We start from the raw sequence: 16,256 nt of genomic DNA, 5'->3' as shown, positions 1-16,256 counted from the left end.
GATAAAAGGATCAATAAATCAAAATGTTTACTATGGGATCATCTCTCTCTATGTCTCTCTCTCTTTTTGTTTTTTGTTTTACTTTAAGCACATTCTTAGGATATTAACAATAAAGACTTAAGAGACTTAATTATAAGTGGTTGTCTTGGGGATTGAGATCTGAGTGCGTGTGTGTGTGTTTTGTAGTGGTGACAACACACCACTACAAAATTATTTTGTTACAAGATGGGAGCTTTCCACCATCGTTGTTACTAATGAGGAACAGACATTTGACTCTTACTGTGAGTAAGCAGACCTATTTTAAAACACCGGCGAGAAACCACCACACTGTTGAGGTTTGACTTATGAGAGGCTGCTTGTTCGCACATCCGCAAACTCAGCAGTTCACGGATGTAGATGCGCTGGCGACTCAGCTGTGTTAATCACCCTCTTCCTCATAATGATACATCGGACATTTGTCCGTATAAGGAACTGAACTGAGACTATCTACCATCACCTGAAGTTGAAACCAACCAACATCCTATTTAGACGCAGATGTGAACTGTCTGATGCCCCGTTTGTGACTGATAGTAAAGAAGACCCTTTGACTGAGCAGGTTTGATCTGTCAACACATCCACAGAAATTGTAAATCAGATGGTCAAAGAGTCAAAGAGGAAGGAAGTTTGAAGATGGACCCCGACAGTCCCATTGCCAGGGTCGAGAGGACCTTCTGGAACGTTTGGGTGAGCCTGCAATGACTGAAATATGAGTCTAGTGATGTATTAAATTTTAATGTTTGTTGGCTAGGTGTGTCTATGTCCACCTCTCTATATCGCCCCCTCCCCCTGTGTGTGTGTGTGTGTGCGCACATTTCACTCTCTCTCTCTCACACACACACACACACACACACACACACACACACACACACACACACACACACACACACACACACACACACACACACACACACACACACACACACACACACACACACGCCTGTCAGCATGTTCTCACGGTTTTAAGTGTACACAATGGGCCAAAAGTATGTGGACACTGAAACAATACATATTATGTAATTGACTTTCCTCTAGACTTGTAAAACTGGCTGCAGGGAGAGTGGTTCCGTATTGATTGGCCAAATTGCAGTTAGCATTGCTCTGGTGTTCTACATGCAGGCTGTTTCACTTTGGGGGTTTACTGGGATACTTAAAGCTGACAATGGGTCATATGATTTCATGTAATACAAAAGGTTTCACTAGTAGAGATGGATGGGATTACTTAAACCAGTGTTAGCAATGCCACTATGCTACTCGATGAATGCTGATGTTGCTGCTGAATGTGTAAACAAGAACATTCATCATATTAACTTTATAAGGTGATACAGTCAGTGTTGTGTGTAGGCTACAGCTTGTTTCCCTGCCTCCAGTTGGTCACAAACAAATAATACATTTAGTACTGCAGATTAGTTATACCTGCTGTGAAGTCTTTTCATCCCAGTGGTGTTGGTTGTTGTTGTCAAGTATTTCCCAGTGTCCTTGTGAACCTGACTTTGTGCACGGGGACATTGTCATGTATGAAACAGGAAAGGGCCTTTCCTAAATTGTTGCTGCAAAGCTTGAAACTCACTATTGTTTAAATAACCAAAATATTTTCCTTTTTATATGGAAGTAAGGGACCTACCCAGAACCATGGAAATCAGCCTTACACCAACAGTATTTACGTAATAGTATATGTCCACATACTTCTGACAATATATTGTGAGTACAATAACCAAGAATTTTAAAAGAAAAATACAGTATGGACATTAGTACATAATATACTATAGTGAATGAAAGCAATAACGTATATTATATTTACATTATTATTTTTTTAAATTAGAAAAGAGAACATATAAATGAAATATTGATTAATCAATAACATGAGTCAAAAAGTCTGCCTTTCTCTCTCCTTCTTTTTCTCAGAACTACATAACTGTAGCTGTGAACAGATTCCTCAGACCAGTGCCCACTGACATAGTCAGCAATGAACCAAACTCACTCCAGGAATCTGCAGTTGACAGTGAGCCTGCTAACTGTGGTCACACAGCGGGGGACACTTGCAGAGGGCAAGTTGATGAGGAACAGGGTCTTGCAGCAGCCTCTCCGCTCAGCTCATCTCGGCCAGTTGTTGCATGGGAACTTTGCACCACAGAAATCAACTTAGGGCATGATGAAGAAAGCAGTCAGGACAAGACCCAGCTGAGTAGAGGCAGTGAGAGCAAAGCATCTGAGGAAGGTGATGGCCTGAGAGAGGAACAGTTTACCCAATCAGGAAATGATGGTACAGGTTTGCTCAGCGCTGAAAACACAGCAACAAAAGAAGACGAACAAGAAGATAGTAGAGGCAGTGAGAGGAAATCATCAGAGGAGGATGATGACATGACAGAGGAACAGTTTACCCAATCAGGAAATGACAATGCAGGACTGCTCATCGCTAAAGGCGCAGGACCAAAAGAAGACGAACAAGAAGAGAATAAGGGTTGGAAATTGGACATTCCAGAGCGAGACACATTTGAGGGACATGCGAACACTGTGTCACTGAACGCTGCAGATGATGCAATGAGTGAAGACATCCAGGAAAGTGGAAGAAAAGAAAGTGATGAAGAGGAATCTGGCAGGGCAATGACACAGGAAGATCCACAAAAAATGGATGAAACTGTGACAAATATCCAAATACAGGGAGAACACAGTGAAATGCAGTGTGAGGTCGAGCATGATTACGAATACTCACATACTGTTTGCAGCGTGGAGGCAGAAGAAACTGAGGTAAAATTGTGCACACTCACAGATTTGAGTTTCAAAGAGGATGCCACATGTGTGGAGGCGGAGACGGCAGTGACACCTGAAGAAGTAGAAAACAGTGACGGTGTGTTACAGTTGGCCTCTGGAAATGAAAACAACAGACAAGCCGAAAATCTGCTCTCTGTCTGTGAAGAGTTGTCAGATGTTGACAGAGATGTGGAGGGGGGCCCAAACATGGTCTCATCAGACACCACACTAATGGCTTATGACAAGAGTGTAATTTTGTCAGATGATGAGCAAATAGTTGAAGGACAAGAGCAGGTGATGCTTGAAAGAACTGAAAGAATTATGTACGATATAGCTGAGGATGAGAAAGAAGAGGAGGATGAGAGCGCAGTGGAGGATGAGGAGCATGGTGTTGTTATCAAGGAAGAAAATGTCAATGAGTTGGCTGGGACAATCAACAACAAGACATCAGATGAAGTCCCAGAGCAGGAAAACGACATAGAGACAGTTACAGAAGACAATCAAGAAGAAGACATTACAACTGAATGTGTTGCATGTAGTGAAGACTTCACACAGACGGCTACAACAGAGCTGTACAAAGCTGAATTCACAGATGGAAAACAAGAGCATGTGGCCGAGGACACAGAAGTGCAAACAAAAACAAGAGAGACAGATGATGTTGAAATTAAAAGCCACGGTGCAGTGAATGATGAAAAATCTGATGTGAACAAAGCTGAAGCAGAACAGGAGAGGTTTTCCAATGAAGATGACAACAATGAAGGTTGCATGGAAATAGCTTGTGCAACCGCCGCAGTTACAGTAAAACCTGATGGTGAGGCCGGACAGGAAATAAGCGGAGGGTTTAAAAATATTCCCCCGGGTATATTTGAAAGCGGTGTGGAGGCAGAAAAAACTGAGGTAAAATTGTGCACACTCACAGATTTGAGTCTCAAAGAGGATGCAACAGGCGTGGGGGCGGGGACAGCAGTGACACCTGACGAAGCAGAAAACAGTGATGGTGTGTTACAGTTAACCTCTGAAAATGAAAACAACAGACAAGCCGAAAATCTGCTCTCTGTCTGTGAAGAGTTGTCAGATGTTGACAGAGATTTGGAGTGGGGCCCAAGCATGGTCTCATCAGACATCACACTAATGGCTTATGACAAGAGTGTAATTTTGTCGGATGATGAGCAAATAGTTGAAGGACAAAAGCAAGTGATGCTTGAAAGAACTGAAAGAATTATGTACGATATAGCTGAGGATGAGAAAGAAGAGGAGGATGAGAGCGCAGTGGAGGATGAGGAGCATGGTGTTGTTATCAAGGAAGAAAATGTCAATGAGTTGGCTGGGACAATCAACAACAAGACATCAGATGAAGTCCCAGAGCAGGAAAACGACATAGAGACAGTTACAGAAGACAATCAAGAAGAAGACATTACAACTGAATGTGTTGCATGTAGTGAAGACTTCACACAGAATGCTACAACAGAGCTGTACAAAGCTGAATTCACAGATGGAGAACAAGAGCATGTGGCCGAGGACACTGAAGTGCAAACAAAATCAAGAGAGACAGATGATGTTGAAATTAAAAGCCACGGTGCAGTGAATGATGAAAAATCTGATGGGAACAAAGCTGAAGCAGAACAGGAGAGGCTTTCCAATGAAGATGACAACAATGAAGGTTGCATGGAAATAGCTTGTGCAACCGCTGCAGTTACAGTAAAACCTGATGGTGAGGCCGGACAGGAAATAAGCGGAGAGTTTAAAAATATTCCCCCAGGTATATTTGAAAGCGGTGTGGAGGCAGAAAAAACTGAGGTAAAATTGTGCACACTCACAGATTTGAGTCTCAAAGAGGATGCAACAGGCGTGGGGGTGGGGACTGCAGTGACACCTGACGAAGTAGAAAACAGTGATGGTGTGTTACAGTTGGCCTCTGAAAATGAAAACAACAGACAAGCCGAAAATCTGCTCTCTGTCTGTGAAGAGTTGTCAGATGTTGACAGAGATTTGGAGTGGGGCCCAAGCATGGTCTCATCAGACACCACACTAATGGCTTATGACAAGAGTGTAATTTTGTCAGATGATGAGCAAATAGTTGAAGGACAAGATCAGGTGATGCTTGAAAGAACTGAAAGAATTATGTACGATATAGCTGAGGATGAGAAAGAAGAGGATGAAAGTGCAGTGGAGGATGAGGAGCATGGTGTTGTTATCATGGAAGAAAATATCAATGAGTTGGCTGGGACAACCAACAACAAGACATCAGATGATGTCCCAGAGCAGGAAAACGACATAGAGACAGTTACAGAAGACAATCAAGAAGAAGACATTACAACTGAATGTGTTGCATGTAGTGAAGACTTCACACAGACGGCTACAACAGAGCTGTACAAAGGTGAATTCACAGATGGAGAACAAGAGCATGTGGCTGAGGACACTGAAGTACAAACAAAAACAAGAGAGACAGATGATGTTGAAATTAAAAGCCACGGTGCAGTGAATGATGAAAAATCTGATGTGAACAAAGCTGAAGCAGAACAGGAGAGGCCTTTAAATGAATATGACAACAATGAAGGTTGCTTGGAAATAGCTTGTGCAACCGCTGCAGTTACAGTAAAACCTGATGGCGAGGTCGGACAGGAAATAAGTGGAGAGTTTAAAAATATTCCCCCGGGTATATTTGAAGGCCAGACTGTTGTGTCGCAGCAGCTGAATTCTACAACATGCGAGGAAGCCCAAGAGGGAGTTCCTGAGTACAACAATGAGCCTGGGCCATATGAAAACACAACACAAAGGATCCTGGAAGGAGGAGATGACGAAGTAATCCAGACCACCCAATTACCAGAAGAGGTGGAGTGTGAGGAGCCAAAGAGCCTTCAAAACAGTGGCAGCAGCAGTGACTATTTATTGTTGAAAGAGCGTATGGAGGAGGAACAAGACTCAAGACTTACAACAGAAGACAGTAGCTTTGATGAGGATGCCAGGATATTGAGTATTACTGATGCAAAAGAATTAGAGAAACCACTTGCTGAACCAGTAATTCAAGAATCCGGACACTTACCCGTGCAAAAGGAAGGACAATTATTGGACAGCTCAATGAAGACGGGGATCTCAGAAAAGGAATTTGAGACACACATTGGCTCCGCAAACAATAACACAACAAAAGAGCTACAAGATGGGACTGAAGAGTTTTTTGTTGAATTTGAAGTAGATGAAGGTTTGTGGGACTCCAGAGAAGCTGATGCTGCTGGAGGGGGTCATGAGGCCACAGGAGCAGCTGAGGAGGTGGCCAGATTTGCTGATGAAACTTTAAAACTCCTTGATGGTGAAGCACAAAAGATAGGGTTCTACGAAGAATCTGAAAATGCCATAAACTCCAACGTCAGGACGTTCAGTTTAATGGGAGATGTTGCTGAACCCGGATTCCTGAAACAGCCATTTGAGACAGAGCCTAAATTACTTGAAGATCATACTGCGGAAACGCAAGATGCATGGACAGGTATGGAAGAAACAAGCTACGGGTTTGAAGAAAAAGTTGCAGAAGATGAGATGCAGAGCAAAAATGATACAGAAATATTAAATTGTCAGGTGGTGGAACTGGCAACTGAGCTAACCACAGACACAGATAAAAAGGAAAGTGCTTTGATTGCAGGATTGGAATCATCTACACATATAAAAGCTGACGCACATGTTAAGACATTGGATACACAAGTTCAACTATCAGAAGAAGCACTGGAGGAAATATTAACAGACACAGAAACAGTTGAAGAGTCAATGAGAACTGAGTTACAACCAAAACATTCGACTGAGATGTCACCAGAAGACATAACAAAGCAGGAATCAGATGGGAATTACACTGAAGAGACAGGAAGCCCAGTCAGGGGACGTCGAGATGTGATCGAAGAAGAAATCCTTGACCTGTGGATACAGGCTGCATTGTCAGATGAAACTGTTGACACAAAACAACAGGAACAAAAAATGGACACTGAAATGGAGCCACCAAATGAGGAACAAGATGAAATTCACTCAGAGAAGGAGCACCTGGTGGAATCAAATTCACCAGAATCTGGGTTAGTGAGTGACTCAGAAATATCTTCATCAACAGCAGAGTCAGGAATTTTGGACCAATCTTTTGGTGAATGGGGAACACAAAATAGTGAAACTTGGCTGCTTAAGTCAGCTAGCACAGAGTCATTTCAAGGCATAGATCACATCTTTGCTAGTATGCCAGCATCAACAGACATCTCTGAACTATCTATAAAACAACAGGCGTTTGAACCTCAAGATTTGTTGATAGAAGTAACAGCTGAGGCAGGGCAATCATATCTAAAAGACGAGGAATTGATCACTGTGACAGATCAGGAATCAGATAAATTGCAAGAAAAAACAGAAGAAGAAAGAGCTGAATCAGTGGAGGTGGGAGCCGCATCACAAAAATATGCAAATGTGATGCCAAAAACAACTTCTCCTTTGGCAGTAGACCACACAAACGTTGAAGATGAGCCTCTTGAGATAAGCGTGTCAGACTCTCTCAATGACATCATTTCAGGACAATCTAGAAGTGGCTCAGAGGATTCGTTAGAGGATGGAATCGTGTTGACAGATTCTGGTTTACAAGGTGAAACCTGTTTTGAAATGAAGCTGCCCTCACTGGACGAACCACAGGTCCTGTGGTCAGAAGACATCACTGAGCCGTCATCTGGACTGATCGGGGCTGAGGTGGCACAACAGCCATGGACAAAGTCTGAGGGTCAGATGGAGGTATAATTTCTCATTTAACACATTTAACCATAACATACCATATTAAACCGTAAATAAAATCAAACTGTGTTATTAACCTACATTTTTTTTGTCATTGCAGGTAAATGCCCCTGTGTTGGACTTTACTGCTCAAAGGTCAAGGATTGCTGTGAAAAACCGTTATGTGAGACCGCCAAAAGATCCCCGCTCCCTTTTAAATATGCCCTCAGTGGATCCTACGCCATCTACACGTCTACCAGTCAAAGTGCCTGCAGGTGTGCCTTTGGGAGGCAGGGGCATTGGAATAAAACTGCCTGGTAGGTCACTTACAACATGTGGAAAACAACCACCTTGTGTCTTTTAGGTCCAGTTATTGTCCAGTGCCAGTGACTAATATTTATTTTCATTTCAGGGCTTGGCGCTGGTTTTCCTGTGTTAAAAAAGACACAAAGGGTTGTGAGAGATGAAAATAACCCTGCAACCTCATCACAGGTACTATTGATAACCTTTGGATGCTGCTTTTATCTTGTGTGGAAGTATATGCATCATTTAAAATTGTCACAATATCTACAGGAATCTGAGAAAAAGCCAGAGGAGAAAGATGACACTCCCAAACAAGATGAAGTGCAACAAAAACCTAAATGGATGCCACCAAGACACCCAGGGTAAAAAAAAACAGAAAGACAAGCACTCTTATTATTCTTATATTGTCATTGTTTTATTCAGGACAAGAAATGCATCTTATGTTCAGACATTTTTTGATGATCTGTGTTTTCTCCTCAGATTTGGAAATCCACTCATGTCTGAGCTCAAGACCAAGCTAAAAAAACCCACAAAAGACTGAGAAGAAGTTGAATTGTAATTCTTTGTGTAAATATCTGAATGTATTATTATAATGCTTTCTCTTTGGTGTATTTATCAAACTGAATATAGTGATTAAATGTTTATCATTTCAATTTTGTGTGCTTTGTTTAACTTGCAGAATGTAGTAATACCCTGCTTCTCTGGGTTTTTTGCAGACATAGTCCTCAAATCTCAAATAGCATAACAATGCAAAAGAGGATAAAACGAGTAAATGCACCGTTTTTATTGATTTAAAGTGATTTCCTGTTGAAATGGTACATAGAGCCATTAAACCAACACAGATTGAGGAAGTGAATACACTATGTTGGTGGTTATTGAGCTGAGGTTGTGACAGATGCTAATGAGTAAATGTCTCAGCATTACTAACTGACAGGAGACAATGACAAGTCACAGAAAAAAATAAGTTGAACATTTCTACAGGGACTTGCAATTTATACATCCTTCAAATTGATGACAAATTAACTGAAGAGATGACCACGATTCTTCCAAAAGATTTCTTAATTTGTTATTTTTGATGATGGCAGAGGAGTGCTGTCTAAGAAGTCTAAAAAAACCATTAAGTATTAAGTAGGATTGAGATCTGTTAACAGCAGAAGTCACAGCGTAAGTTTCACAACATACGTTTTCATCAACCATTCGGTAACCCCTATTCTCCACTCAGCTATATTTTTCCTTTAATATATCACCCATACTATTATAATAAATTAATACTGAGCTTAGTTTTACTGCTTCGCGTCATGACCATGTCAAACTGTAATCTTTTTTTTCAATAAGAAAAAGACAAAATTAGCCTACCAAACCATTCTATTTTGGTAGTAGTACTAACATTTTGATAACAGTGACATTTTTTTTGTTAATATGTCATATTCAGTTTATAACCTTTGTTTCTCACAAGGAGGTCTGTGGGGCCAGAGAACACAAACACAATTAACTCAAGTTGGCTGGGTTCATGACTGCATGTGTGTGGAGTTGCTGAAAGCAAAGAGATCTGTTCAGAGTCTCAAACCAGCTCCATATTGCAGCTCAGGGCACGTTTGTACGCTTCAAATCGACAGTATTTATGGGCACCGCATAAGAATTAACGTTCATTACATAGAGCTAAAATGAAACAAAACATTTTTTGATTCATTTTAGGGACTAGGGAAAGGAAACAGTAGAATAAGAGGACAGATTATGATTAATATTTTAAATTTGGTAGAGGACAGAAATAACATGATTGTGTTGTGTTCGAAAGACAAGACTGCTTCATCTTTTAATTTTTTTTTAGTCACATTTATATTCTCTTCCCCCTGTGTTTTAAATATTGCAAAATGCAAAATACAAGTACAATAAGCACATTCAATTACAAACATTATCCCATTCAGAACTGAGCATAGTGTTCCATGTATAAGGCACACTCAAAAATAAAATATAACAGAACAACAATAGGAACATATATAAAATAAATCAATTGTTACATATTCTTTCAGGGGATTAAACAAAAGTAAGAGCTGCTAAACATTCACATAGCAATAGAGCTTTCTTCGTTTTCATACGTTTTAATGAATCAAAATAAAGGTACAGCTCCTTCAAAAAAATGGTGAAATGTGGGGTAGTTTTTGAGAATTTACATTTGTGCAGTAAATAACTACTTGGTGGAGGTCTGTGTCTGTATATATTTTTGAAGGTTTGGCTACTTTACAGAGACAGTAGGTGGGAGTATTACCACATTGCATGGTGGACACCAATTGCTATTGAACAGACGAAGAAGAAACTCTCAGCTGTGATTGGTTAGAATTTTCTGTCCAATGAGTGAAAAGGGCTGACATTCAAACCAGATTAGGAATTTTGTCAACGTTGGCGGATAGTACTTAATTCAACAGAGCCCGAACTTTAAAAACGCCTAAAAAACATTCGTACAGACCTACAGTCTATGGTACAGACACATACCTCCATCACGTAGTGCCAGTTGGGACGGGTAAGTCAAAGTTGTTGCTGTTTTTTATCCAACTAGCCTTAGCGAACAGTTAGCAACGTAAGTAACGTTAGAGATCACACTGCCATGTTTTGTTTGCTTGAACTCCCCTTTTCTGTAACATCTCCAGCCAACATTGGTTAATGTGCATATAAACTCCAATGGTGTGTAATGGTGTGTGTGTTACCTGGGCTGTCTGTGACACCTCGTTGTAAGTTTTATGTTTCCAACCGAAGAAAACTCATTCATGTTAGTCAAACGTTAATGGTTCCGGGTGCTAAATTTCATGGAGGACACTGGTTAACAAGGAAGTAGGTTTGGCTCATAGACAGTTAGCAGATCACATATATAGGCAGGAGCCTGACCATTCAAGGCTTTCAAAAACAAGCAGTACAATGTTAAAATCAAAAGTGTCCATACCATCTATATCCTAATCTACGCCCATGGTGGTTAGATGTCTTCATTTGGCTTTATTTTATGATTAAAACAGTTTGTTGTGATTTGCCTATTTTTACTAAATAGTCGATACATAAAAATGGTAAACAGTAGTGTGCTTCAAATGCCAATTACATAATACAGTGCTAAAGACACTGTGACGACCCCAAGGCCTCTGATCTATTTTCTTATTGGTTGCTTGGGATCTGGGAAGTAGGGCTGGGCCATATGGACAAAATCAAGTATCGCAATATATTTGACCAAATACCTCGATATTGATTTTGCAACGATAATGTAGAGATGACTCTTGATGCTTTCACAAAATATTTACACAATGAAATGTTTGATAAATAATCATCGGTAATGTGGATATAATGACAAAGTGGGTAATAGGTAAATAACAGAACAGCTAGAACAGTCTGTTAAGTTCAGAAACTTTTTTTTTTTACTGTAATGCAACATTTAAAAGCAGGAAAAGAAACACTGGTGACACATGATATTACGATATCCTAAATCTAAGACGATATCTGGTCTCATATCACAATATCGATATATTGCCCAGCCCTACTGGGAAGTGTTTCATTTGGGGAGATGGCCAACACCTGAATTGGTGTGAATGCTCCTTTATGAATAGCTGAGCATTCAGTCTCTCTTCTCTCTGGGTTGCTGGGTTTGTTTGGTCTTGGGTTATTGAATTGTTTTTGTATTACACCTACACACATTCACACACCCATACACTTCAAACACTAGCGATGAAAGTGATACTTAAGTTAGTTTATTTAAATACATTTAATTTTTCCTAGTTTAAAAAGTCATATGTGGTCTCCATATTTTGTCCTATGTTTTAGCCAGGTTGTTACAAAATATGGACACCACACATGACTTTTTAAACTAAGAAAAATAAATGTATTTAATAAACTAAAGTATGTATATCAGTTCATCAGTAATGTTTGAAGTGTGTGAATGTGTGTAGGTGTAAGACAAAAACAACAAAAACTAAATGACCCAAGACCAAACAAACCCAGCTACTCAGAGTGGAGAGAGGATAAATGCTCAGACCCCTATTTATTCACACCAATTTGAGGTGTTAGCCATTTCTCCAAATGAAACACTTCCTAGATCCCAAGCAACCAATAAGAAAATAAGTCAGATGCCTTGGGGTTGTCGAGACATTTAAATCTCAGAGCTGGCAACCAAAGTGACATATTTAACCAATGTAAGTTTACATGATCTATTAATGTAAGAGTAAATGTGTTTTTCATTAATTAAATCATTTCATTCACAGGCTGCAGTGACTGACAATCTGAGAACATCTGAACAAATATTTGCCAAAGAGCCTTAAGTATTGTGCTGTGTCTCAAAAAAGCATAGACACAATTACCTTTGTATGAAAGCACAAGAAATAGTCTAGCATGGCCGATGAGGAAACAGCGCAGATTCATGAGGCTGACGAAGGCCGAGAAAATATTCCACCTGGAGCCATCGCTGCAGCTGGGACTTCAAAACCCAAGGTCCAAGGACTAGATGTGGAAGGATATTCCTCTACTCCGCCATTTGGAGAAAACAAGCCTCTCTCTGACATGCATACCTTTGCAACTCCAGCAAGAAGCAAGAGTGGAGTCATCTCACCCATCATCGGTCTCCAGTCTACTCTTACACCGACTTTAAAATGCTGGTATGATATATATCGTATAAATGAAAAACTTGCTGGCAAGAAACGCCCATCTGCAGAACCTTTAAAACATGGAAACAATCCTCGTCAGTCTTTTTTTCCCTCTGGCAACGCCACAGCAAATTGTCAAAAATCAACCAGAAGTACCAGCCAACATCCCAACTCAGATTTCTCCAGCAGCCATTCAGGGCGGTCAGTCGCTGCCACGGACACTCGTGCACACTGGCTGGATGAGGAATACTTCCCAGAAATCACTCTCCTTGATGTCACATCTGAGTCTTCAATGGAGCTGACTAGTAATGGATTGGTGCCTCCTGGCAGTGTGCCTGTGACGCCAGTATCTGCAAGGGAGTTGGTCAGGAAGCCAGAGCAGGTTGCTGATATGAATCCAAACTCTAAGATGAGTTCTACTTTAACCTCAAAGTGGGAGATAAGTTCATTTCTGTTGCCAGGAGGGGAAATATCCTCCTTGGAGGTCACCCAGGATATTTCACATGTGGATAGTTTGAAAAACAGCAAACTGTCCTCAGAGCTCAGTGGACAAATCATGGCAGAGACTGGCAGATTGGAAAGGATTCAAATTTCCAGTGAAGAGTTGTCAAGCACTCTTAATGGCAACACCATAAGCTCGTTTAGTGAACAATCTGATAAGTGTGCAGGGGAAAACGCAGTGAAACCTTTCTTAGAAGTAACTCGGGATATTTCTATGGACAGTGTCTTTGAAAACAGTCGTCCTTCACTGGAGCTCAGTGGACAAAACGTGGGGAAGATTCAAACACCAGTCGAGGACACACTTGATCCCCATCCGGCTAATGATACCCGTGACATAAACTCCTCTGGTGACATGTCTGCTCAGTGTGCTGCGTCACAGATCTCTACTTCTGATATGCAGTGTAATACCAGTTCAAAAAATGTCACCTGTGACCTCCCTGTTGACCCTGTAGAAGAAAACGATGACGAGCTGCTTACGAGCCATGAAACTGCACTGTCCAGCAAGGTGGTACAGCCAATCATAAAAACAGCTGGATCTGTGAACAGCACATTTACCACTCTCCAGCTCTCCCTGCTGAGCGCCTCCACCGATTTAAACACTACTGCTCAAATGTCCTACCTTCAAAATAAGACACTGGATCTTCCCCTGTCAAATGTTAGCAGTCCCACAGCGCAGAGTGAGGCTACAGGTCAGGCTGGTTCAGTCTCTAAAAACACCCCCAAACCTTCCTGCGATATGAACCAGTATTGCGCATCTGCAAATGCAAGTGATTCCAGTGATGTGAGGAACGCCACTTTCGATAGGCATTCTCTTCAAAAATCCAGTGGTAATACCATTTTAGGGGAAGCAGCTGCTGCTACAACCTTTTGCCTCCAGAATAACACTTTCGACAGTAAACCTCTTCCTAAACAGAATGGCACAATAACTTTGTCAGAAACCAGCTCAAGTGACAGCCACCAGAACACTTTAGATAAGTCCTGTCCTCCCGAGGTCTGTAATACAACCACTAGCCCAAAGGACAAAAAGTCTGAAGTCCACTCTCCTGAGTTGTCAAACCATAGCGGGACACCAGCCAGTACAGACACTAATGCCAAGATGGTTGACCCTGCTGAGAGCACCTTTGAAGTGGATCCTGCAGTAGAGGCAGCATCAGGAGCCGGTCCGTGTGAGACCGAGGATCACTCATCATCAGGTCTTCCTATGGCAGATGGATTTTCGGACTCTCTGGGCCATCAAAGCATGCACCTGGACAACAACAAAGCAAATGCATTCAATTTGGACGACACCCTAGATTTAAAGTCGGACTATTTGATTACTTCAACCCCAATGACTAACTGCAAAACTGTCAACTTTAATGTTGAACGGGATGAGGGCAAAGCAAAAGCGGCGCAGAAAAAACTGTACAGGGACGGTCCTAGTAAGCCAGTCGGTCAGGTGCCATCGAACATTGTGTGTGACCGGAAGACGTTCTTGAGGCAGCCTGCTGTAAAATCCCTGTTGCCCAACACGAAAGCATCGCAGCTGTTGAAATACAAGCCAGCCTCCTTACTTCCAGGACGGTTTGAGCCGTCAGGTCTGCTGATGACGAGACAAAGAACTCAAGTTGAAGCTTTGAGAAATACGGCTGCTTCTGATACACCCCGGGAGGTATGTTGAAAAGTTTACTCTTTTTTTTTTTGTTTCCCTATTTACTGATTGTACACAATGTTAAGAGTATCTGTTAGTTCATGACATAGATTGAAATAACTCTGACATTAGCATTGTCCCGAATGTATTGATAACGTATATGTGACCTTGTTTTTGTGTATTTAAGGCTTCAGGAGTTTCAAGCTCCTACAACTTACGTGCTGCAACAACAGGTAGGCTGTGTGCTTGTTTTTAGAAAAGGGTTGGTAGATTGTGAGGACATTTGAAGGAATTAAAAATTAGTTTAATGTTATTTTTAGACAACGGTTTTAGTTAAGTGGGGTTTTTTTTTTTAAATCTGTAAAAACAAAATATTTATTTATTTTTTCTGAGGTTAAGTACAATGCTGCATGAACACAGTATCAGCAATCCACAGTCTTGTCTTCCCTCTGTATGATCATTAGGATCCAAGCTGCCTAATTCTGCCTTGCGGAAAACACATATGGGCGGCATACAGTCAGGCATCCAGAGATCTGCACCAGGTCTCAGGCCACCATCAACCAGAAGCAACACACTAGCCTCCTCAAGTGCTGACAAACTCCGTGGACCTACAGGTACACACACAGTCAGGCATTCTGTTTTGACTGTTAACTCTGGTCTTTTAGTTGCAAATACAGTGCCCAGACGTCTAATTGGGCCCGGATGTACATATGTGTGGTATTTATATGTAGTTGTCTTATTGAGCCCCAATAATAATGAAATAGAAAAGAAAAGGCTCACAAAACAAATTGAGACTACTGTTGTGAAGCTACATCACTTTGTTTACCCATTTCCTAGTTCAATATTTTGGTTACTTTATTTTCTTAACATCTTTATGCTAAGCTAAGCTAACTGGCTTCATATTATGAAAGTGATAATGATCTTTTCATGTATTTTTTTTGTAAAGAATAAAGTCAAATTAAGGCTTGAGGACCTGGGAGTTTTTGGGATCTGTTGTCTGCACTGGGGAATGATTCACCTATTAGGCTTGTCTGACATGCATACTAATTAAACTGAATGTACTGCATCTGCTTTTTTTTTTCTTACCACACAAACAGCTACAATCCCTGTGACAAAGTCTTCACAGACAAAGAAGCACCTCTTAACCAGAGGTGAACCTTTGCCAACTGCAAAGAAGAAGAAGACAGGTACATACTGAGCGTTTTTAATACTTTTGTTTTTTTACCCCCAAACACTGCAAAGGAACAATGTAATCATTCAGAATGGCTGATGTTATTGAGCTTTTCTTTTGTTTTTAAGACATCTGTGGTTATTATATCCATAAAAGCTAAATGAAAGATACATGACTGAGCTGCTCTTGCACCTTGCAGCTGAAAGTGTCCTCCGGCTTTTTATCTCATCCTTTTAGATGCTCCCCTGTCGTCTGGTTGTGCTGAATCTTCCACATCTTCTAACGCTGCAAACAGATCCAAATACCTGAAACCGCCTACAACTGGTCAGAGAGCTTTGCCATCTAAAACCCAAAGAGATGGTAGGTTTGGATTTAACCATATTGTTATGTAAAACATTTAAGCCAGACTGATGTCAAAATATATGTTTTATACCACTGGAGGGTTTAATGGGGCCAGTGAATTCAGTAACCTTTACTTTCTGACTTTTTCAGATGCTGCAGTGCCGGCCAGCACTGCTGAAAACTCAACATC

The 16,256-nt window shown here is 41.0% G+C and overlaps 1 protein-coding gene and 1 long non-coding RNA gene across 2 annotated transcripts; both read left to right on the top strand.

Moving 5' to 3' along the window:
* The first annotated feature begins 414 nt into the window (after positions 1–414).
* Positions 415–8,465, top strand: si:ch211-136m16.8 (titin). The gene is made up of 6 exons (XM_062441994.1): positions 415–723; positions 1,942–7,530; positions 7,631–7,826; positions 7,922–8,001; positions 8,083–8,174; positions 8,293–8,465. The coding sequence occupies exons 1-6, from the start codon at positions 670–672 to the stop codon at positions 8,351–8,353; spliced, it is 6,072 nt and encodes a 2,023-aa protein (XP_062297978.1). The 5' UTR covers positions 415–669; the 3' UTR covers positions 8,354–8,465.
* A 5,971-nt stretch (positions 8,466–14,436) lies between these two features.
* LOC134002943 (uncharacterized) lies at positions 14,437–15,096 on the top strand. The gene is made up of 3 exons (XR_009927618.1): positions 14,437–14,574; positions 14,741–14,786; positions 15,018–15,096. It is a non-coding gene; the product is annotated as an uncharacterized LOC134002943 (long non-coding RNA).
* Positions 15,097–16,256: the final 1,160 nt, after the last annotated feature.

Source organism: Scomber scombrus, chromosome 21 (assembly GCF_963691925.1).
Source record: "Scomber scombrus chromosome 21, fScoSco1.1, whole genome shotgun sequence".
NCBI classification, from domain to species: domain Eukaryota; kingdom Metazoa; phylum Chordata; class Actinopteri; order Scombriformes; family Scombridae; genus Scomber; species Scomber scombrus.
Note: the sequence above shows the minus strand (reverse complement) of the source record. Positions and strands in the feature narration are given on the sequence as shown.

Bases quoted from the DNA above. Each gene is read 5' to 3' on its own strand.
- si:ch211-136m16.8 (XM_062441994.1), top strand. From the start codon at position 670: ATGGACCCCGACAGTCCCATTGCCAGGGTCGAGAGGACCTTCTGGAAC. The intron at 724-1,941 runs GTGAGCCTGCAA...TCTTTTTCTCAG, and splicing joins GGACCTTCTGGAACGTTTGG to AACTACATAACTGTAGCTGT. The intron at 8,002-8,082 runs GTACTATTGATA...CAATATCTACAG, and splicing joins ACCCTGCAACCTCATCACAG to GAATCTGAGAAAAAGCCAGA.